The sequence below is a fragment of the Podarcis bocagei genome (assembly GCF_964188305.1).
Source record: "Podarcis bocagei genome assembly, chromosome: 5".
Lineage (NCBI taxonomy): Eukaryota > Metazoa > Chordata > Lepidosauria > Squamata > Lacertidae > Podarcis > Podarcis bocagei.
The window spans coordinates 62,737,993-62,761,415 of NC_138129.1; the positions used below are offsets into that span (position 1 = coordinate 62,737,993).

At 40.9% G+C, this 23,423-nt stretch overlaps 1 protein-coding gene and 1 long non-coding RNA gene across 6 annotated transcripts in view; one reads left to right on the forward strand and one right to left on the reverse strand.

Moving 5' to 3' along the window:
• Positions 1-1,967: 1,967 nt before the first annotated feature.
• LOC308586855 lies at positions 1,968-22,972 on the reverse strand. Its single transcript, XR_014008106.1, has 2 exons — positions 22,596-22,972; positions 1,968-2,253 (listed from the first exon to the last, which is right to left on the reverse strand). It is a non-coding gene; the product is annotated as an uncharacterized lncRNA (long non-coding RNA).
• Positions 20,038-23,423, forward strand: part of NFIA (nuclear factor I A) — a 427,373-nt gene continuing 423,987 nt past the window's right edge. The window contains exon 1 of one of the 5 annotated variants that reach the window (XM_081193801.1): positions 20,038-20,256. In XM_081193801.1, the coding sequence (XP_081049927.1) occupies positions 20,161-20,256 (96 nt within the window). In that variant the 5' untranslated portion in view covers positions 20,038-20,160. The remainder of the gene's footprint in view (positions 20,257-23,423) is intronic. The other 4 variants (XM_081193806.1, XM_081193800.1, XM_081193804.1 and 1 more) reach the window with 4 other exon arrangements.

A 23,423-nucleotide genomic window follows, 5' to 3' on the forward strand; every position in this document is an offset into this window, starting at 1 on the left:
TGGTACCTCAGGTTAAGTACTTAATTCGTTCCGGAGGTCCGTTCTTTACCTGAAACTGTTCTTAACCTGAGGTACCACTTTAGCTAATGGGGCCTCCCACTGCCACATCACTGCCGGAGCACAATTTCTGTTCTCATCCTGAAGCAAAGTACTTAACCCAAGGCACTATTTCTGGGTTAGCAGAATCTGTAACCTGAAGTGTCTGTAACCTGAAGCGTATGTAACACGAGGTACCACTGTAACTGAATGTGGTTTTTTTTAATCCTAAATGTTTGTAAATGACTTGTAAATCAGAAACCATTTTCTGCTAGTATGTACAGGGCTGTGAAATTAAAGAAAAATTCTTGTGAATAAGCTGGTTCATAATTGGCTGACCCACAATACAAGCTGCTCCTGTGGTTGCTAGAAGAAGGAGGAGGAGGAGGAGGAGGAGGAGGAGGAGGAGGAGGAGAATGTTGTCCAATAACAGTAGAGAGAGCAACTGTTCCACAACTTTGCCAGTGTTTATCTAACACAATGACAGTTACTACATCATTAATCACACAGTACATTGGAAGTAAAGTCAATAGAATAGAATGGTGTCAAAAGATAAATGTTTCTGCATTTGTAAATAAGCTTTTTGGACTAAACTTGTCATTTCTTTGATATGCTTTACACACACACACACACACACACACACACACACACATGCTTTACCAAGCATGCTTTACCAAGCATGTATTTTGAAAGGCTGATGTTATAAAATAAGGGATGTTCAAAGTAGATGCCCAGTTTGCATGCACTTGAATCCACAGCTCCTCTGAGATTTAAACAAAATCTGTATATAAATACCATGTAATTAAGGTTCATTATCTCAAAGCTATACATTTTAATGCTTTTATAAGTGTGATGTAAGTGTAATCTAAAGTGACTGTGTGATGTAACAGCAGCTTTCCCTTTTTTTTTAAAAAAAAAATGTTATTAGCAAATGCAATTTAAAACTTATTTGATTGGTTTATTCAACTGAGCCAGGTGAAAACATCTACTTCTCTTGTTTCCAAAGGATCCCATGCTTTTTTAAAAAAACAAACACGATGCATTTTTTACATTATAAACCCCAGGAAGATTGTAATTAAACGCACAAGCAATCTGCCTTTCCCGACAAGTTTAACAAAAGAGATCTGAATCTTTTAAAGTCTCTTTCCATAAGGATTGTGGCTCCCCTGCTGTTTGGAAAAGATAATTTCACTTGTAACCCTAATAACTTGAGCACGGCGGAGGCTGGCTCTGCAAACGGCATGCACTTCACTGCACATCTTGGCTCAGTTAGAAATCGGAAACAGATGGTCCTTGCGGCTGGCGTCCCACTCGGGTCCACTCAGTGCCAGCCCATGGTCGCTGGCTGGTTGCTGCTGGCACTGTGTGACTTGAACATAGTAGGACAGTGGCAGAAGAAATCAAATCTTTTTCACTGAGCAGCGCACACTAATGTGGTTTGACAGATCTGACATTCTATACCCAACATCGAGTTAGAATATATTAACCTTTTCGTTTTCTTAAGCGTCTCTTGTACAAGTTATGAAGCCACCCTCAGTAAAGAGTTTTTGGGACAAGGAAACGTTTTGCAAAAACTACAGACGACCCTTTCCACGTGCTCCCCCACCCCTGAAGTTGTTAGAAATGGCAAAGTTGCATTCAGAAAAACAAGACGTTTGGAACCCCTGCCCTAAAGCAGGCCAAACCCTAAGCTGGTAGCGTCAGCATCTGCTGCAGTTCAATCAAGGAAGAAAACCAAACAGCAAGTGGTAAAAAATAAATGCAAGGGCTTTTGTAAATGTACAGTGCATCCTATATATATGTCTGCTCTCAGAGGTAAGCCCTGTTGATTTTAATTGGACTTACTCCCAGGAAAATGAGTATTGGATTAGAGCCTTGGTATCTTTTTTCTTTTATTTCTTCCCTCCTCCCCTAAGAATCTTGACTACAAATAAGATTCTTTGTTTTTATTGACTAAGGGAATGTTCCTGTGCCTGCCTGAGCTTGGCTTTCATGCCACAAGTCTGCTTGCTCTTGTTGGCCAGGAGCCTCAGCTTGGCTAATCTTTCTGGAATCGAGCTTTGGCCTGTGATGAAGTTGTGATCCCATGCCCAGCTCATACACTCTCCGTGTGGCAGAGCTGCTGCTTCCCAGGAGCTGGATCCCCAGCCAGGCTGATAATGTCCACAGGATGGAATCAGGCGGATGCAGCCCCGCCACCAGTCTCCGAGGACGCATCTAAACATGGGGAGAAATTCAATTCAGATCGCATTCAAAAGCAAACACACTTTCCAAAACAAGGAGCGAACCAGAAAACAGCCATCCTTCGGAAGTCACACCTCTCCACATTTTTTAGTGCCAAGGACCACGGAGAAAAATGAATATGCAAGAGTAACGTGTTTGTATAACTGCATGTATATATATTATGAAAATAGCATTTTAAAATAAATTATATTAGAGGGGAAATGCTTGGTGAAAATCTGTATATTAGGCAAAATTGCATACAAAAAAGGTGTATATTTGGAGAAAATTGCACTAAAATGATGGTGAATTTTCACGAGGACTTTTTCTAAGGAAAAAATGCAAACTGATGTGGAAATGTGGAGAACAAAAATTACAATTGGAAGTGTGTGTTGGGGAGTGATCATTGCAAGCAGCACCTATGTGATTCACTCATGTATTGTGATCTTGGCCTCTAAATGTTATGAGACTGGGATGGAATGCAGCCACAGTGAGGACCCAAATACACATGCCATTAACAATGTGACTAGTGTTGAACATTAAAAAAAAAATCCAGGTGCACTGCTGGGGGGGTGATGATCAAGTTCACTGCATAGGGGGAAGTGAAAGTTAAGTCTCCCTCCACATCTGCAGTCTCTATTAAATTCATCACACACATACACACACACACCCTGCATAGGATTTAATATTAGAGTGGGGAAACTCCTGTCTGCACATATGGGAGGTGTTTTTATTTTCATTTTCTTAAAGCTAGTTGTGCCTTGGGGGTGGCTGGATGTCAAGGAGATTGTGGCTGGGGAAGGAAGACTTAAATCTTTCCACATCATACTGTATGATCTCCACCCATGCTTGGTAGTTCATTTTGTAAAGCACACGCAGTTTCAACCTCACTTGTAGTTTTGCCCTGAGCCAACCACTGGACTCTGGTTATGTATAAATGTAGCCAAAGTCTACATTTAGACGCAGACGCAGACGCAGGTGGCGCTGTGGGTAAAAGCCTCAGCGCCTAGGGCTTGCCGATCGAAAGGTCGGCGGTTCGAATCCCTGCGGCGGGGTGCGCTCCCGTCGTTCGGTCCCAGCGCCTGCCAACCTAGCAGTTCGAAAGCACCCCCGGGTGCAAGTAGATAAATAGGGACCGCTTACAAGCGGGAAGGTAAACGGCGTTTCCGTGTGCGGCTCTGGTTCGCCAGAGCAGCGATGTCACGCTGGCCACGTGACCCGGAAGTGTCTGCGGACAGCGCTGGCCCCCGGCCTCTTGAGTGAGATGGGCACACAACCCTAGAGTCTGGCAAGACTGGCCCCTACGGGCAGGGGTACCTTTACCTTTACCTTTTAGCCAAAGTCTGCTCCCATAAGATTCTCCTCCTGGGAAGATTCTAGCGGGGTGGGGAAGTCCTCTGTGAAGAAGAACTGTGAGAAGCCCGGAACATAACAGAATCCTGGAAAATTCCTCTGTGTAGACTTGTACCCAGCACACACCAGTTGTGTGATTACTGCAGCCTGCTCTTTGTGGCCTAGTAGAGATCTGTCCAGGGATTAGCAAATGCTCTTAAAGTGTGTTTTGCAGAGGCAAGTTGCACTGAGAACAATCCCATGTGCTGCACGTGCCCTTAGGACATATCTGCCCTGCAGGATGTGCCGGTTATATTTCATGCAGCTTTCATTCTCTTCGTCTATACAGAACATTTGCATTTTCCACATTCCTGTGCCACATTGTTCTGCTTTTATTTCATCTTATCTCCACAGTGTTTGAGGTTTTTTCCTCAGGTATCCAAATATGATCAGCTCCACTGACACATGGTGGGTTACAAAGGGTGAGTGTGTCAAGTCTCCATCCACATATTTGGGGAACAATTATTGTTTGCTTCTTCATCACGTTTTGCAATTATTTACATAGTAAATAATAAAATCAACAAAAGCTAAAAGACTCCTCCGACAACGTATTTAAAAGGGACAAGGTCTATCTACCCTGTCTAAAGGATGAGCACAACAAAGCCCACTGACATCTCTAACTACCCTCCCAATTGCAAAGCGTAAGCCTTGGTAGGTAGGAATGTTTTTGCCTGTTGTTTAAAAGCAGGAAGAGATGGCGCCAGTTTGCATCCCGCAAACTGGGAGCCACCACTGAAAATAATCCCTTTTGATCAGAATAGTAGTAGTTACAGTGTGAGGGCATGGAGATGGGGAAGTGTGAGAGGGACTTGAGAGCATGCATGCCAGCCCCACAGCCCTATGCCACCTGTACCATCTTGCTACAGCGTTCCCAACAATGCAAAGTCTTCTAGCCATGCATCCATCATATGACACATTAGGGACAACTCCCTAATACAGCTGGCAACTTTTTGATTTTCTTTCAGAGGGCAAAGAGGACTCTTGTGCCTGTTTAACAGCCACAAGGCAAGCAGAACTTGAACAGATGCACATTTCCCTCTTCGCTGCATAAACAGGCTGAGAGGTACACGCCCACTGAATTTCTGCCTGTTGTGCATATTGGCCTACTGAGAAGCATCATCCTGTTGAATTTTTGCCTCCTGTGCATCTGCTAGGGGAATAAGAGCCCAACCCAGGAAAATAATGACAGTCCTTGAAGACTAAGTTATATCAATTTTCGGCTCGAATCTCTTTTAATTATACCTCAATACCACATTTATTTAGAGTTTGGTCCTGCTAGCACATTAGTTGATTTAATGCACACCACACTAAGAATTCAAAGCGATGAAAAGAGAACGACTCACATTATGCCTGAAAAAGATTGGGCCCTAAGGCATTAGAAGTAGCACTTTGCTTGTAATTGAGTTGGCTGTCACTTAGGGTTTTGGTTACTCAAAGCCCTTCTTAAAACACCATTCTAATCAAACATTTGCTTAGAGGTAATCACATATGTGCTTTGTTGAATTGGGACCATACCGCGAGATGGCGGAGGAGAAGGAGAGGATAGACCTAAACTGCTAACAAGCATTTAATTGTTGAGCCACCTAAAGACGTAATTAAATGCCCTTTTACACTAATTTCAAGACTGCTATACCAGTGTAAGCAATGTTTGGGTCTTCTATAGCCAGGACAATCTAATAAGTTTCAGAGGCCCCAGCAAAAGCATTTTAAGCATGAACTCGTATGGCATGGAAAACTTTGCACATATAGCTCGTAAGCAAGGTTCCCAGGAACTAAGCAACACTCCTGTACAGATCACTGCAAAGCAAGACACAGAAATTAAGGTGGCACAACTTTTCATATCAATATGGGTCCATGCCTGAACCAAATTTCTGCATTCAGATTTATGTTAGATAAGTAACTGGATGTGACCGGTTTTTGACCTTTTATGTTTACTCACTTAAACAAGTGGTGGTTTCTTCTCTCTTCTTCATTTTAGTGCCCCCCCCATAACTTTTTTAGCCTGCAGTCCTAGCCATACCAACCTGAGAGCAACTCCCATTGAACTCAGTGGCACTTACAGCCAAGTAGCCACATATAGACTTGCTCTGTGAGACTCTTTTGCCAGCCTGCATGTGAGATGAGGGATCTTTTAAAAAAAAGTTGATTGCACTATAGGAAATCCTGCAGGTGTGTTCAGACTCTGGCTCCCTCCAGTCCCAGCCCAGTTGCCAGGCATGATGGGGATGGCAGTCCAGCAACATCTTCCAGACACCATGTTGGCTAGACCTTCCCTATCCCTACCACTTTCTGTTGGAGTTACCATCTTTTTTTAAAGTGGTCCTGGTCCTCTGCAGTTAGCGGCATCCTGGCACTCAAAAATAACTTCCCCAGTACTTCATCTGCATGCTATGGAAAGTTTTACTAGTTGAAACTTAGCTCGCCACGTGACAGTTATAGCAAAAGACTCCCTTCTATGTATTGTATTGGTACCGTTTCCTACATATAAGAGGAAGGGCCATAGCATTGTGGCAGGACATCTGCTTCTCATACAGAAGGTCCCAGGCAATCCCCAGGACTGGGAGAGATTCTAGTCTGAACATCTGAAAAGCCACTACAAGTCAGTGCAGGCATTGCTGAACTGGATAAACCAACGGTCTTCTTCAATATAAGGCAACTTTCTGTATTTGTTTCTGTCAGGGAACTGCCATCGGTGCAGGAGGGAGAGAGGAAAAGCCGGATGGATTACAGAGAGCCCACAAAGGTCGTGGAAAGCAGCTCCTCCTTGGCAGGGGAGAGTAACCACGCCTCCAGTGGAGAGGAGCTGTAGGGTTTGGAGGAGGCGAGGCGTTGCCAGGACACCTTGCCTGGGCAAAGGGGGGAGGGGGGAGGTCCACCGTTACTTGCGCAGTAAGGTTCTGCGCAGAGAGGGGAGGCGCAGACTGGGTGTCAAGAAATTACTTTGTTGGGGAAAGTTTAAGCCCCGCCCACTCACGGATTCTGCCAGTGAATGAGTCAGCCAAGGGAGAGTGGCGCTCCGGACAGATAAAGTTTATTTTTGCAGCAAAAGCAAGGCTTCACAGCCGAGCAGGGAGGTATTTGCCTGCTTGCTCTCGAGCAACCCCTTGGAAACATAACAGTTCCTATTTCACAAGACCTTCTTTCTTTGCTTTGACTGTGCTCTGATGCAAGAAAGCCAGCAAGCAAAGCTTTTCTTGTTATAGTAATCAAACTATCTATTTAATGTCTGTGTGCAAGGATGTTCTTAGAGGCAGAGGAGAATGGCAGCTTTGAAAACTGCCCTGTGATCCTTGGTTGAAGGGCGGTATAGAAATGTAATACATAAAAATAAATTAAAGGTGGTCTCACGTGCAAATACACAACTTTCTGTCTACCTTGCCTGTTTTCCAAGCCTCTCTTCATCTTCTATCCTGCCACCACCCTTTCACAACCCTTCAGTGGGCAAGGAAATTCCTCAAACTCACAGATGCAAACTGTGTACTGCTTTAGTTTCAGTGGCGTTTCCAAGCTGATTATTTGACTAAGCAGCTCTTGCTGCTTAGGAGCACTTTCTAGATGAGTACAGCAGGTGGCAGTGCCTATGCTACGTGCCACTGAGAAAACTTTGAGAGAGAACAACAAAGGGCACCCCTCTCGCTCCGTCTGTGGAGCCAGTGTGGAAAATGCAAGCTCAGTGGTAGAGTGCATGGCTTGCATGCAAAGGTCCCAGATTCAATCCCGGGCAGGGATGAGAGAGACTCCTGCCAGAACCTCTGGAGGTGCTGCCAGCCATTGTCAACAATACCGAGCTAGATGAAGAAATGGTCTGACATCATCATCAACAACAACATTTTTTATTTGTATGCCGCCTTTCCATAGTTAAAACAATGCTCAAGGCGGCTTACAACATGACAGGATTTACATAATTACCAACATAACAAAAGTCATAAACAATAAATAAAACACATCAAAAAATACACAACCGAATGGAAAACAATTTACACACAAATCATAAAATCTAAAACTTAGAATACAGTACTAATATTAGTGATATTACAATTTAAAATGACATAGATAAAAAAATAAAAGCAATTTTAAAAATAAAATAAAAAATGGAGCCCTCTCTGCCCAACAGCAGCAGCAGCAGACCTTTCTGGAGCCTGTCAGGCCCTGCCCCAAGCCAGGTGGAGGGAAGCAGGGCAGGGCCCTTCAGGCTCCCAGCAGGCCAGTCCAAAGCATCTTCCTGCATTTGTATTATAGTGGATTAGCAAAATAGGAGAAACCTACACCCTTATAGCACAAAATTGGGTTCATACATAGAAAGTAACTTTAAGAGGCAGAAGCATTCCTGATATTTTCAAAATGCAAAAGGGTGGTCAAACTTGTACTTAGTTTGGGGAAGGGTTAGTTATAAATAATGTGACATTTATTTAAAAGTGGGAGTGCTCTTCAATAAGTTCACAGCATGCAGGATTTTCAGAGAGGGAAAATGCTGGAGAGCTTGCTCCTAGGACTCAGCAGGACAGGTGTTCCTGCAAGGCAGCTAAACGAATTGTTTCAAAACTAATGCCATCCTTGACTTCATTAACAAAAGCTTAGTGCCCCGATAAGAAGTAGCAAGACCTGTTCAAACAGTTGCCTAAACCAAAGGTGAGGAAACCTTGCAGCCAGGCAGCCCAAGATATTCATAAGTTTGACAGATGAGTGGGGTCACCCACCTGACATCAAAACAAAGACTGGGATCCATTTTGGGCAGGCTGGCTGAAGGCTGGCTGGGAGAGATGCCTTTGACTCCAGGGCTGCACTGCTGTGAGGTACAAGTCCCTCCTGAAATGACCGTGCTGTAAGATCTGGACTCCCTCCATGCAGACTGAAGGTGTGAATAGGTGAAATAAATCAAACCTCTTAAACTACAACAATCTCCACTGTGTCTTCAATTCTCCAAAGGTGCACAAGCCCTGGGTGAGCACCTGGAACCCCCTGGTAGAGGGTGGGAGTGGCACCCAACTTTTGTAACACTATTTTGTCTAAACAACTGAGGAAAATTCCTAATGATAAGAGCTGTTCAACAGTGGGATAAACTTCCTCAGGAGGTGCTGGGATCTCCTTTTTTATAAATGATATTTATTAAAGTTTCAGAAAAGATTACAAAAATAAGAAAAGGAAAAAAGAAAGAAAAGAAAAAGTACAAAATACAGAAAAATAAAAACACTTAAAAACAAATCAATCTTTCCATGTCTTGTCTTTCGTTTACTTGTTTCCCTGACCTCCTCACACCTCCCTTTTTTGTATTCCAGCTCAATTAGTTAATTCAGCAAATCCTTTCCCTCTTTGTTTTTATCTTAATCCTTTAACTTAATATATTATAACTTTAAATTCTCACCTGTTAACAATCCATTTTTACATACTCCTTTGAAACATTGCTGCTAAAACCACTTAACTTCATTCCAACATCATACTAACTTTCATTAATTTTGCAGTATTTCTGTAAATAATATTTAAATTTCTTCCAATCTTCTTCCACCGACTCTTCTCCCTGGTCTCGGATTCTGCCAGTCATTTCCGCCAGTTCCATGTAGTCCATCACCTTCATCTGCCATTCTTCCAGGGTGGGTAAATCTTGTGTCTTCCAGTACTTTGCAATAAGTATTCTTGCTGCTGTTGTAGCATACATAAAGAAAGTTCTATCCTTCTTTGGCACCAATTGGCCAACCATGCCCAGGAGAAAGGCCTCTGGTTTCTTCAGGAAGGTATATTTAAATACCTTTTTCATTTCATTATAGATCATCTCCCAGAAAACCTTAATCCTTGGGCACGTCCACCAAAGGTGAAAGAATGTACCTTCAGTTTCTTTACATTTCCAGCATTTATTATCGGGCAAATGATAGATTTTTGCAAGCTTGACTGGTGTCATGTACCACCTGTATATCATTTTCATAATATTCTCTCTTAAGGCATTACATGCCGTAAACTTCATACCTGTGGTCTATAACTGTTCCCAGTCAGCCATCATTATGTTATGTCCAACATCTTGTGCCCATTTAATCATAGCAGATTTCACCATTTCATCCTGAGTATTCCATTTCAACAGCAAGTTATACATCCTTGACAAAATCTTGGTTTGGGTTCTAACAGTTCTGTTTCCAATTTTGATTTTTCCACCTGGAAGCCAATTTTCTTGTCCAAATTATATGCCTCCATTATCTGATAATAATGAAGCCAATCTCGCGCTTTATTTTTTAATTTTTCAAAACTCTGCAAATTCAATATGTCTCCCTCTTGTTCCAGAATTTCCCAATATTTTGGCCATTTGGCCTCCATATTGAGCTTTTTTTGAGCCTTCGCTTCCATCGATGACAACCACCTTGGGGTTTTATTTTCAAATAAGTCCTTATATCTTATCCAGACATTAAAGAATGCTTTCCTGACAATATGGTTTTTAAATGCTTTATGTGCTTTGACCTTATCATACCATAAATATGCATGCCATCCAAATACATTATTAAAGCCTTCTAAATCCAAAATGTCTGTGTTTTCAAGAAGCAGCCATTCTTTCAGCCAGCAAAAAGCTGCTGATTCATAATAAAGTCTAAGGTCTGGCAGGGCAAATCTACCTCTTTCCTTTGCATCCGTTAGTATTTTAAATTTTATTCTAGGCTTCTTGCCCTGCCAGACAAATCTGGAAATATCTCTCTGCCACTTCTTGAAACAGTCCATTTTGTCCAAAATTTGCAATGTTTGAAACAGAAACAACATTCTAGGCAATACATTCATTTTTATCGCAGCAATACGGCCTAGCAGTGAAAGCTTCAAATTTGACCAGATTTCTAGATCTTTTTTCACTTCAGTCCAGCATTTTTCATAATTGTCTTTAAATAGGTTCCCATTTTTAGCTGTCATATTGATCCCCAGGTGTTTCACTTTCTTAACCACTGTTAAACCTGTCTCATTCTGAAACCTGGAGGTTCTGGGATCTCCTTTGCTGAATGTATTAACACTCTAAGTTATGTTTCATCTTCCAGGAATACTGCAGTTGCAAGGTTCCTGCACTTAGCAGGGCGTTGGACTGAATATGACCCGGAGAAGCTATAGTTGAAAGAACTTCCCCTTCTCTCTTCTGTGCTGTTCCTATTTCTATTCAGCTTCTACCACCCGCACTTTCTGTGTTTGTCTGTGCATCAGAACATGTGCATTATGAGGGGGAAAGGGGTCTAGTAACAACTGTCAACACTCTTTACATGCCCCATTTCTCAGGATTCTTTGAGGGAAGCCATGACTGTTTAAAGTGGCATGATACTGCTTTCAATATATAGTATAAGGTAAAGGGACCCCTGACCATTAGGTCCCATCGTGGCCAACTCTGGGGTTGTGGCGCTCTTTGTGTTTTATTGGCCGAGGGAGCCGGCGTACAGCTTCCGGGTCATGTGGCCAGCATAACTAAGCCGCTTCTGGCGAACAAGAGCAGTGCACAGAAACGCCGTTTACCTTCCTGCCGGAGCGGTACCTATTTATCTACTTGCACTTGACGTGCTTTCGAACTGCTAGGTTGGCAGGAGCAGGGACCGAGCAACAGGAGCTCACCCTGTCGTGGGGATTCAAACCGCCGACCTTCTGATCGGCAAGCCCTAGGCTCTGTGGTTTAACCCACAGTGCCACCCGCGTCCCATATATAGTAGAGATGAGGCCCAAATGCAGCAAAACAAAAAAGATAGTGAAAAGCAGTTTGGTGGTTTACCATTGCATTTATATAATAAATGTCCAGCGTGCCTATTTTAGATTCTGTGTTATGATCTACCGTATTTACTTGGGTGGCCAGGTTATGACTATGTTTTGAGCTTGTGTTGGACATGGTTAGTTTTCTTTATCATGGGAGGAAGGAGTGGGGTTGTTCTAAAACTTCTCAGGAAGTTTAACTTGGGCTAGAAAAAAATATAAAAAGAATTGAGGACTGTGGTATATTTATTAATCATACTGAAGAAAATACTTATTTCCATAATGCATTGCAAAGTATGGATTGTTCTAAATTTACATGGCTAATTAGTCAAAATAAGAACGTACCTGGGATGTGAACTCTTCCTTGGAGCCCATGCACAGTTTTGGAAAATTCAGGGGGTTTGATTCAATTACACCAGCATAGTTCCTTAAGAGACCTAATCAGAAAAACCTGTCTTCAGTTGCACAATGCTAGCGTGCATATTCAACACAAGACCAAAGACATGTGATTGGATGGGCCTTTAATTTGAGCAAGGATCCAAAAATAGCTGGTGGGATTTTTTTTTTTTTTTGATATTTTTTTTTGCCCTTGGATTTTCTCCCACAGGCAATGCACCGTTGAATGTACTGCTTCATCCCATTGTGATTTTGTTTCCCTTCCAAGCTGGAAGACTTGGTCACTTTAGGCATGTTCTGCTGGATCAGAAGAAACTTATCTCAGCTGCCTTCCATGCTACCGAAGGGGATTATGTCACCCTAATTCCCATCCCTCCACCCTATATAGTGAAACAAACAAACAAAAACCAACAGTGTTGAGCAGGTCTCTGCTACAAAGGGGAATGGAAACCTGGTCAAAGCTTTCGCTCTGATTTTGTGTGAAGCATTGTTTGTGCTTGCAGCTAGCATGTTGTTGTTGTTGTTGTTGTTGTTCTTGTTGTTCTTGTTGTTGTTGTTGTTGTTGTTTTTACCACCCTTCATCAAAATATCTCAGGGAGGTTCACAAGGTATAGGGGCCTTAGACTCCAAAGATATTGGGTGATCCAGCATCTTTTTCAAAAAATACCTCTCATGATCTGGTGGATGCTATCTATGGCTGATCGTTGGTGCACATGGTTTGATCCTGCCTGGTAGTAGCTCCTTTCTGTTTAGATGTTATCACCTGCACCAATATGGTCCTTGAAGTATCCTTAAGATTTGCAGATGGACAATACTGGAAGGACAGTTCAGTGCATCCAGTAGTACCACAGGCCAAAGGACTGAAGGATCTCTTGGTGTGTAACTATGGCAGACAGTGGCAGAAAAGAATATAGCCATTTCATCTTCATATACTGACTGACTTGTCTGCATAGCAGGCAGATGTGTTGTTTTTGTTTTATTCAGGTATCACACCATCCACGAAAGAATGCGACAGTGAGTTTCTTTCAATAATAAATATCTATTTTTACTTCATCAGTTTGTATTTATTTATTCTTTGAAATGGGAAATTGGAAGGAGAAATAATGGATTTGTCTTGCAACAAATTCTGTATTAGCAATTTCCCTGCATTTGCCCATTAAAAGCTGCAGCAGCAGCTGTGAAGCACAGGGCATATAGATCTTCCATAGAACTTCACTGAGCGTTTGCAGAAAAGGTGTGTGGGTCTGCTTTGAGCATGCCCCTCCTCAAGCTTAAATTGAGAATATTTTTAATGCAGAGGGATGGAGGGGAATGTTGTCACTATGATTTTGAGCTTGCTGTTTTGTGAATTTGCCATTTCATTTCAAAAATGAAAAGTTTGGGCTTTGTGCCTTTCTGGCTATGACTCTACATCCTTCCCCAAACTTAGAAGATATTCTCCCTAACCGCAGACATAACAGAAGCTGATTATATTAAGTCTGGTGTGCTGTACTCTGCATGTGAACAGAGATGGTTACTTCACATGTTTGGAAATTAGCTGTGCATTGCATGTTCTGTTTTGCTCTAATGTGTCCTGGACTCCTGACTCGAATGAAACAATCATTTAGAACTCTGCCATGGAGAGGGAACTCATAATGGGTGGGATAACAGGTTATTTTGTATTCATCCATGCATTGACAATAGGGACATAGGAATGGTGCATCTCTACCCTACTCCAAGATCTCACTACTAGAGACTCAGATTAGAAACTTGAACCTTGAAGAAGGAATCTACACAAATACACACAAACAATTAATATGGAATTCCCCACCGGCTGTAATTTTCTAGGGACTGCTTTTAAAAAAAAATCAGGACAATCAAGTGATTATGCTAATTCATGGGACATAAACTTATCAGTGGCTCTTAGTAATGGTTAGTAACTGGTGGAATTATCCCACCAGAAATCATAATTATGTAATCGTGTTACAAAAGACGTGTAACAATCTAAGGTGAGCGTTCTCCATTATTTGGGGATACTGTAGTTTATACAATTATTTGCGCATCAACAGAGTGCATCTCAAAAATGTGTAATGTGTAGTATGGCATCCCAATGTCAAGATGGGTGTCCCAGAGTCATGTATCACCCTCTCTATGACTGGCTATTTTCATGGGTCCTGTGTTTACAGTTAGGTTGACATGGGACCAAAGGAAGTGGTTGTGGCACAAGCAGACACAGATGAATAGGCAGCAGAAATACACAAGAGGATACCTAGCAGAACTCAGGCAGCTCTTCTTAAGGATGGTGTTATTAAAAGATTTCAGATCCAAATTTTTAAACAGACTGCCTCAGCAAACTAAAGGGTTAAAGGTAAAGGATCCCTGACCATTAGGTCCAGTCATGACCAACTCTGGGGTTGCGATGCTCATCTCGCTTTATTGGCCGAGGGAGCCGGCGTACAGCTTCTGGGTCATGTGGCCAGCATGACTAAGCGACTTCTGGCGAACCAGAGCAGCTCAAGGAAATGCCTTTTACCTTCCCGCTGGAGCGGTAGCTATTTATCTACTTGCACTTTGACGTGCTTTCAAACTGCTAGGTTGGCAGGAGCAGGGACCGAGCTCACCCCGTCGCAGGGATTCGAACCACCAACCTTCTGATCAGCAAGCCCTAGGCTGTGTGGTTTAGACCACAGTGCCACCTGCGTCCCAAAAACTAAAGGGTTAAAACACAGTAATTCCATGAGGATATGAATGCCAATTGGGACATTTCGAGTTCGTTAAACAAGTAAAAGGTTGCAGCAATCAACATCTGAGCACAAGCAAAGATGACTGATTTTGAATGTTTAGTTCTGCCAAATTTGTATGCACAGAAAACAGAAATTAACATAAAAAAATCTGTCTGAATTGTGAAAATATTAAAGAATGTTAGTTAACTCAATGTGTACATCTGGCCATTGAGGAACCTCAAAGATATAGCCTACAATGTCAGAACTGGTCCTTTATTGTCGTGGCATCAATCCTTTCGAACTCCCTCCCATTACATACCAGACAGGCACCATCTCTGTTGTCTTTTGGGTGCCTGTTGAAAACATTCCTCTTTCAACAAGCCTTCAAAGTGAAGATTCTTACCCTAGTTGCTATGTGTATTGAATCTGAAATAGTTTGATGTCATTTATTTTATTTTATTTATTACATTTCCTTCAAGGAAAGAAACTGTGACTGCCCAAGAGCGCCCTGTCTGTGAGCTTCATGGCTGGCAGAGTGGGGATTTGCACTCTGGTTTCCCAGTTCATAGTCATACACTCTAAACACTACACCACGTGGACTTTTTTTTATATAGATGCAATTGTTTTCTATATGTTTTTATTGTACTGTATTGTGAAATCGCTTGCTGAGATGCTTCCTAGAAAGCAATTAATGAATGAAATAATTAAATGAATACTACCAAATGCCTAATTTCGATTTTCGGCATCATCTCTCGTCATGATGGCTATATGTGTCCTCTGGGATCAGAGGTGGAATGCCTCTGAACACCAGTCGATGGGGAACAGCAGAAAAGGGCTACTGTGTTCATGTCCTGCTTTGTGAGCTTTCTAGAGAGAAGAAGAAGAAGAGTTTGGCTTTGATATCCCGCTTTATCACTACCCAAAGGAGTCTCAAAGTGGCTAACATTCTCCTTTCCCTTCCTCCCTCACAACAAACATTCTGTGAGGTGAGTGAGGCTGAGAGACTTCAAAGAAGTGTGACTGGCCCAAGGTCACCCAGCAGCTGCATGTGGAGGAGCGGTGAATTGAACCCAGTTCACCAGATTATGAGTCCACCACTCTTAACCACTACACCACACTGGCTCTGGAACTGGATGCTGGACTAGACAGAACTTTGGCCTGGTCCAGGAGAGTTCTCCCTATGCTCTTAACGGAGCTGCCTACATTTCATTTCGTGCTAGATGTTTTATCCTTTACGTGAATGAATGCTGGAACCTTAGGGCAATCTCTCAACACGTGTTCTGTAATTCTGATGTGTATGGGCTGCTTTATTTCTTATTATAACTGCTAGCACAGCTACTACTTTCATACTCACTTAGCAATGTACAGTAGGTGTGCTTAAGTCTTATTTAGAACACAAAAGTGACACTCTCTGACCGTGAGGCTTAAATCTAAGTAGGCAAATAGGGGAGTGCTTGAAAGAATAGTAACCGAAATAGAGCAGGCAATGGTCCCAGCAGTAAATTTTAAGAAAGTCAACTTTATTTATCTAGGGGGTTTAATGTGCTTTGCAGATACTGTCTTTTGGCATTTCCACTCAAGTTTAGTAAACACTTCACTAATTCTTTCCCTGCCTTCAATATTGGACACATTGTGTTTTGTATAGGAAGTAGTCCACATTCATAACAATCTCCATAGGCAAATGTGTTCTAATTTTCATCCAGCATCTTGCTGAGTAAACATGCATGCTAAAACTGTCATACACATATAATCCTGTGTTAATCAGGAAGACAAAAAGGGGCCAGAGGGACCTGGCTATGCAGGTACAATGTTACACATTTGTGGGGGGGGGGGAATGTTGACGAAGATCTCAGTCCTGAGCAGTTTTTCCTACTTTACAGAGAGGTTTAAAGGGAATATGTCTTTGTGGTTTATTAGCTTTCTAATGATATGGTTTTGCATGGGTGTCATTCACATGTCATGTTTTGCAGAACAGTGATTGACAAGAGTTAAATTCAAAACATGTAGTCGTTCTCTAGTGTGGGGGTTTATTATTTCCTCTCCCCCCCCCCCTTTTCTGTGATTGAAGGAAAACTGTTTAGATGTTTGTTTCCAAAACGGCATCTGTCAGCAATCAAAGGGGGGAAAAATGCATAAAACAAATGCAATTGTTTAGAGTAGCATTTCCTGGATCATGTTAAATGCTTGATTTGCTCCCCATTATGTTCACTAAATAATTTTGTTTTCCACAATAATTGTAATATTTAACATGTTGAATTTAATCTTCTTTCAAGGCTATTAGTAACAGCTCACTTAGAAAAGGAGTAGTTGCTCGACAAGAAAAGATCCGCTGCCACCCACATCATAAAGAAAAATGGTAAAGTTAACTGCACCCTAATTGTTCTGGATCGAAAACACAGTTATTCAACAGCATTGATTCTTTACATCAGACTACTGTACTGTCCAGAATGGAGTGATTTCATGCTGTTTCCACTGCTAAAATGAACTCTATATTCTTTTCCTGTAATCACTTCAAGTGTTTGGCATGTTTTTCATAGCTAAGTTAAAGACAGAGCCAATAATATCAATACTGGGCCCAAAAGACCCTATCCACATAGTGGAAAACAAAGAATTTCCTGCAAACATTATCAGTCAATATATAATCATACAAGATCACACCAACTTATAGACATACTGGGGAGGGGGGCAGGTTTGATCGTTTATTCGCCTACATTTTTAATAAGAGACAGAAAGCAATGTAGGCTCAGTGCTACTCAATTAATTATCACAAGTGCTGGCTAGTTGTTTCCTGTGAAAGAAAGGGAAGCAGGGAAGGATGAAATTCAATCTCATGTTGGTTAGATGCTGATTGTTGCTTAATCATCTTACTTTATATTTTGCATTACAGTTTTTAAGAGCACCAAGCAGCCTATAGAAGAAAGAACAGGTACTTTTGATGACGCCAGAGTGAACAGACGTGGATATTTCAGCCACCCATCACAAAGGCCACTGCCAACAACATCCATTTTCTTCCTGGATTCTGAGCACAACTTTAAGACTTCCTACACTAGCTAAAGCTACACCTGTAAATGGAGCTGATACTGAACACGGAGAGCATGCTAAGGACAAGTCAAACACCTGCGCCACTGATGTGATGATTTTATCATTACATACTTGTATGCATGTGCATTTATGATCTACATAAACACATTCATTGGTAAATTTATTGGTAAATTTACCTGGAAATTCTGAAATCTTCTATCTCAAGTGTCTTCTTGAGGATAAGTCAAATGATATTACCCTGGCCATGGCAAAATTTCTCTCAGAGGTTATAAGAAATAGAAGTCAACATGCTCTGGACAAAACATAGTGACTGCCTTGAAATCTTTTCCTTGTATCTCTGCTGCATTTTTAATTTCAAAACTGTTTTTGTGGGTCTTAGGACCGTAATAAAGAATGTGCGTGAACATACAGGGCACACTAAGGACAAGTCAAACACCTGCACCATTGATGTGATGATTTTATCAAATACACACAAACTTGTATGCATGAACATTTAGGATATACATAAATACGTTTATCTGTGCGCACACCACATGTAGAAAGAAAAGGAAATCTCACTCAGAAGTGCATACGTACACATATGATTTTATTCTGTCCATGCATATTTATACAAATCTTATCTGACATCTCCTGATATGCACATGCATGCGCGCGCACACACACACACGCACGCACACATTGTATAACAAAATTCCTCAGTGCTGTTAGAGCTGAGTAAAAACTACTTCCAACCCATAATTAATAACTGTCATGCAGGTGGGAAAGTTAGAAAAGTCTGCGTTTTCAGGAAGCTAAACTATGGAATTCTTATTAATAGGCAAAATATTTCTCCATCATTTCAAAATCAATTTTGAACAATTTTACACTGATGAAGTGCATTTTAATGAAGCTTAGCTACCAAACTCTTATTATTCCACAAAAATTATCAAAACTATTTTCCAGCAAGGGGAAGAAATTTCAGCCATTGAAAAATATGACCACCAATCTGCTAAAATTAAATATTTGAATGAAATCTATTGATCGACTCGCAAAATGAAACACTCTATTGTTGGTTCAGATGTTCATTCATGTGTCACTGAAGGAAATATCTTCATAAAGTAGGTTTGGATCCTGCATTTCCAGATCCCTTCTTCAAGAATACAAGTAACAGGTAAAAGTACTTATATTAATACATATGTGTGAGCTTCATGGCAATAACATGTGTCACTTACTAGGAAACACACCTCCTAGAACTTAGAAGGACTTCCTTTCAAGTAAACATGAACAGGATTGGCTGCCAATAAACCAAAAAAACAGAGGATACAAATTATATGGTTGAGTTTTCATTTTAGTTCAACGTGTTCCACAGATTATGCAACTTGGTGCATAACATCGCAGAATTGGTCTTCTATTTTGTGCTATGGCATGACTTTTGTTGAACAAGAGATGTATATCAGTGGTGCAGGTGCTACAAATATAAGTGGCAAACATTTGTGAGCTGTAACAAAAATGATGACATACAAAATATGAAATGATTTCCTTCACTGAAGTGACTTTACTGAGAGATGTATAGCTATATGAAAGATAGATAGATAGATAGATAGATAGATAGATAGATAGATAGATAGATATTATGATGGTTCACTGTAAATTCAGGTCAATGGCATGCCATTTCTTTGTGGTGTAGCCTGAAGTGGAGATATGGCAGGCATGTGGTGATTTTGGATAACTTGGTGTTTTGGATACTCAGCGTATGGAAAATAGGACTCTACGAAATTAAATTTAAAACCTTAAAAGGGAAACGTCTAATTCAAAAGTGCCTTGTCTGGGTATCTGTTTGTAGGCCATTGGATTATTTTGAAACGTTATCAAATACACAATCACACACACACACATACACACCCCTGTATAATACTCAGAGGGGTGAAGTCAAATCTTAGATTTCATTTTTACATGAGAGCATTTTTAATTTTCTGAAGAATAAAACTCTTTCTTTAAACTATTTAGACCTGCATTTTGCTTTTATTTCCTGAAATGATTATGTTGTGTGCATAATGTTAAAAAATCACACATCTGAAACCTTCATTCCAGTTTGTTTCTTCTTGGTTATATGTATGGGGAAAGTAGCTGTGATAAACAGATACTGAATCAGACTGCAAATTCTTTTTTCGGGGGGGGGGGGAGCAGAACCTAAAACATTGCATGATAGTCTCTAAGCAGTTCCATCTGTCAAGCAGAAATTTTAGGCTAATAGCCTGTGGCGATCTTCCTCCGCAGTCCACTACCTGCCTTTGTCCTACTAAGTCTCTATTCATATTTTTTTTAAAGCTGGGGGGGGGAGAGAAAGGAAAGGGGAAAACCTAGCAGACCAAAATCATCTGAGTGATGAAGCCCTAATTTTATCCGCCTCTCTTTGATGTTAAGCGGTGGGTTCTTACTTTAGAAAAAAAAAGAGGGGGGGAGGGAAAGAGAGAGAGAGAAGGAGAGGGAGAGGGAGAGGAGAAGACAGTGCTGGGAGCAGATGACTTTTCATCCCTACTTCACCTTGCCACTGGGTCTGTGAGAGATTGGTTCACTGTCAAGGAGATTTTTTTTTTTTACCCATGATTCCATATGGTATGGACTGGGCTACATGTTGCCCAACATGCCAGTGCAAATGTTTTCTCAATTAGGTGTCTTATCTCCCGTGAGTTAGCATCAGATGAAGCTTGCTGACAGCATAATGGCAGGGAAAACCTCCGACGGATCCATCAAATGGCAGCTCTGCTATGACATCTCGGCCAGAACTTGGTGGATGGTGAGTTGGCAGCACGGCTGCCTTTTTTTTTTCCCTCCCTCCCCTTCCTTTTTCTACTTTCCCTCCCTCTTTGACAAAATGTCCCAGACCTCACATTTATCAAATTAACATTTGATATTTTTTTTCACACTCTTCACTGGAGTAGCCTTCCACTTGTCCTACTTGTGTGTTTTTCCTCTGTAATAAGAGACTGTTCATGTGCCCTACATTTAAAATTGCTCCCTCCCCTTTCGGTTCTATTTGTTTTAAAATATAAAAGTACATGGATAAGTAGTTTGAAAAGCTTTCTTTTCGAATAACAACTTTTCCTCAACTCCTTTGGGTCCTCGTTGGTGATGTGCTTTGTTGTACTGTGGCATTGCAGATTCTCGTTTTTATGTTTCCCTGTTGGGCATGTGGCTGCTTCTGTCAAATTATTAGAGTTGTTGATTTATAATATTTGCCAGGCAATGTTAACACGTAATGGGCTAAGGAAGTTCAAGAGACATTTCAGGACATGCCTTTTCTAGGAAAACTTTGGTGGTGGTTTTTCTCCCCCTCTCGCATTGCTGTGTATGGATCATGGCATGAATGTCCCATAAGAGGACCTGGTCTAACTTATCCTTTCATAAGGGTCTGTTAGAATTGATTCCTGTCCTGTTAGGATCTGGAGCTGGGTGTTACAGATCCCATTTGAATGTCTTTTGGGTTCAATTAAAAGTTTTAATAAAGTTCCGACAGGCACTCTCAGAATGAGTTAACTCGCATGTCATGGTCACTCGGGCCAGACAACCTTTGACATCTTGAATCTATCAGAGGTACAGTGAGTTAGGAGGATGCACAATAGCCCATTGTGGCAGAAGATGCAAGCCCTGTTGTGTCGAAGAGAGCCCTCAAATCATTACTGCCCTCGTTAGCGTGCTGTCCGTTAGGGATTAATTTGTTAGCAGGGCTTCTTCTTTTCTCTTCTCTTCTCTTTTTTATTTTTTAAAGTTTTCTGTAATTATTATTCTTGTGGCAAAGCGTGATTTTTTTTCTTCTTTTTTTAAGTGAGAGAATTTTTGCTGCCAGGACAATACACGCATTATGTGCTCCTAGCTGGACCGTGAACCCCTCCGTTTCAGTTCACATAGATATCACGGCTTGTTTTTGTTTTCTGTTTTTAAAAAGGACTGGTGAATGGAATTACAATGAAACTGATCATGCCATTGTTTTGTATGATATGCTGAAACAAGTAAGTGGGAGCAGTGAGGCTTACACACAGAGACACACACGCACACACAGAGGAAACGTCTCCCAGATCAATTTTGATGTCATTCGGAGAAGTTTAGGATGCCTGTGGACTTGAAAGACACGAAAAAAGTGCAATATGGAAGGATTTCATTCAGCGACTTGGTGGTATTCATTGCTTGTATCATAAGGTGTTTGAGCTGTTAGATTTGTTTGAACTTTTCTTCGTTAGAAAGGTTTAACTGGTGGTTGCTAGCTAAATATTACATGCCGATTTGGGTTAATTAGAATAGAGGAAGTCTAACCGCTTCATTCATACCACTGATTTTCCAATTAGACTTTCTGCCAGCAGAAAATGCAGAAGGGATGTTCTTGGATGCTCTGAAATTGTCTATTCATTTGACTGATTAGCTTGTTATATACTGAAATGTGATTTTTGATGCAAATCTATTTTCAGGGAATAGCCCTAAACTGTTCTTCTTCAGTACATATATTAGATGCCACACTTATGCTCTTATAAAGCTCCTGCTTTTATTGTCTTGTTCTTATGGTGAGGTGGGGGGACTGTTTATATTTTCCCCAGGAATCTTAAAACATTGTCTCCTTTTGAAAATATATTAAAAGGCTTCATTTTAAAGAAAATGCATTTACTTTGCAGAAGTCTTACTGTTGTGGATATAATATGTAAAAAAAAAAATGCTGGAAACATTTAGCAATGCACTTGACAAGAAAATAAACAAGCTTCATAACCAGACAAGCTGTTGTTTAGATGAAACCTTACAGAAAGTTCCTGTAAAACTTTTAACATGCCACATAACTTATTTCCTCAATGTACAGACGCTAAAATCAACCCACTAAAAGTTAGTGGACTACAAGAAAAAGACATTTTTTTATATTAAAAAAAAATCATTGAAATGAACCATACAAGGATTTGTACAACAGACATGTCCATTTTCAGACAAGGATTCAATTATTGATACAAAAGTAAGCAGTTTTGATGCACACTCTGTAATATAAAGCATATTTTAGCCCCCAAAACCTCATCACATCTGTTAAGTTCTTTTAATCAAACCTCAGCTACACAATGCATTTTAATATACAAAGACAAAAAAGGAAGCTTTGAAAGTTACCTCATGCATCGTCTGGCTGCACAAAAAATCTCGGCTACTGCCTACTGCTAAACTTCAGTTTGGTACTGCCAGCATACAAAGAGATGAGTGAATGCCCTCTTTCCACCCGCTTGGACTCAGCTGCCAACACTGGGATATGCAATTTTGCTTTTTAATGAGTCGTAAACAATTTATGTGTGTCAATGGAGCGAGTTTGTTTTATTTCGGGGAGCAGGTTCAGAATCGGTTTGAAGTGGCTGCCGTCTTTACTGTATGGAAGTATGCTGTCCAAAATTTAAAGGTTCTGTGTCATTTTGATGAAAAGACCTATTATAATGAAAGAAATGGCTGTATGAAAGGGTGGGCACAGTAATCTCTTAGGCTCGGACTCTCTCTCTCTCTCTCTCTCTCTCTCTCTCTCTCTCTCTCTCTCCCGCTCTCCCTCTCCCTGGCATGATTTCACTCCAGTCTACAGTGTGTTTGTAGCTAGATAGTTGCTAGAATGGATGTCTAGTGGGGGGATGAAAAGCTTATTTTACTTTTTGGACTAAACACTCTGTGTGTAAAGAGAAGAAGAATGAATGAATTTTGGCTTTATAATGCAAACTTCTCATTTCATCTTTCTTCTTAATTGATCTACATACAACTGATGCCATGGTGTATATATTAGGTCTCATCTTCATGGGAGTGAACAATGTTATGGTCTAAGTAAAATGCAGACTGTAGGTAATTTTATTATTTTGGTGGCTCTTGCTGCCAAGTGATATGTTCAGTATCATCAGACACTTCATAGTACTGTAAGCAAGACTCAGTACATGTGTACATTTTAAGAATAATTACATTTGTTGT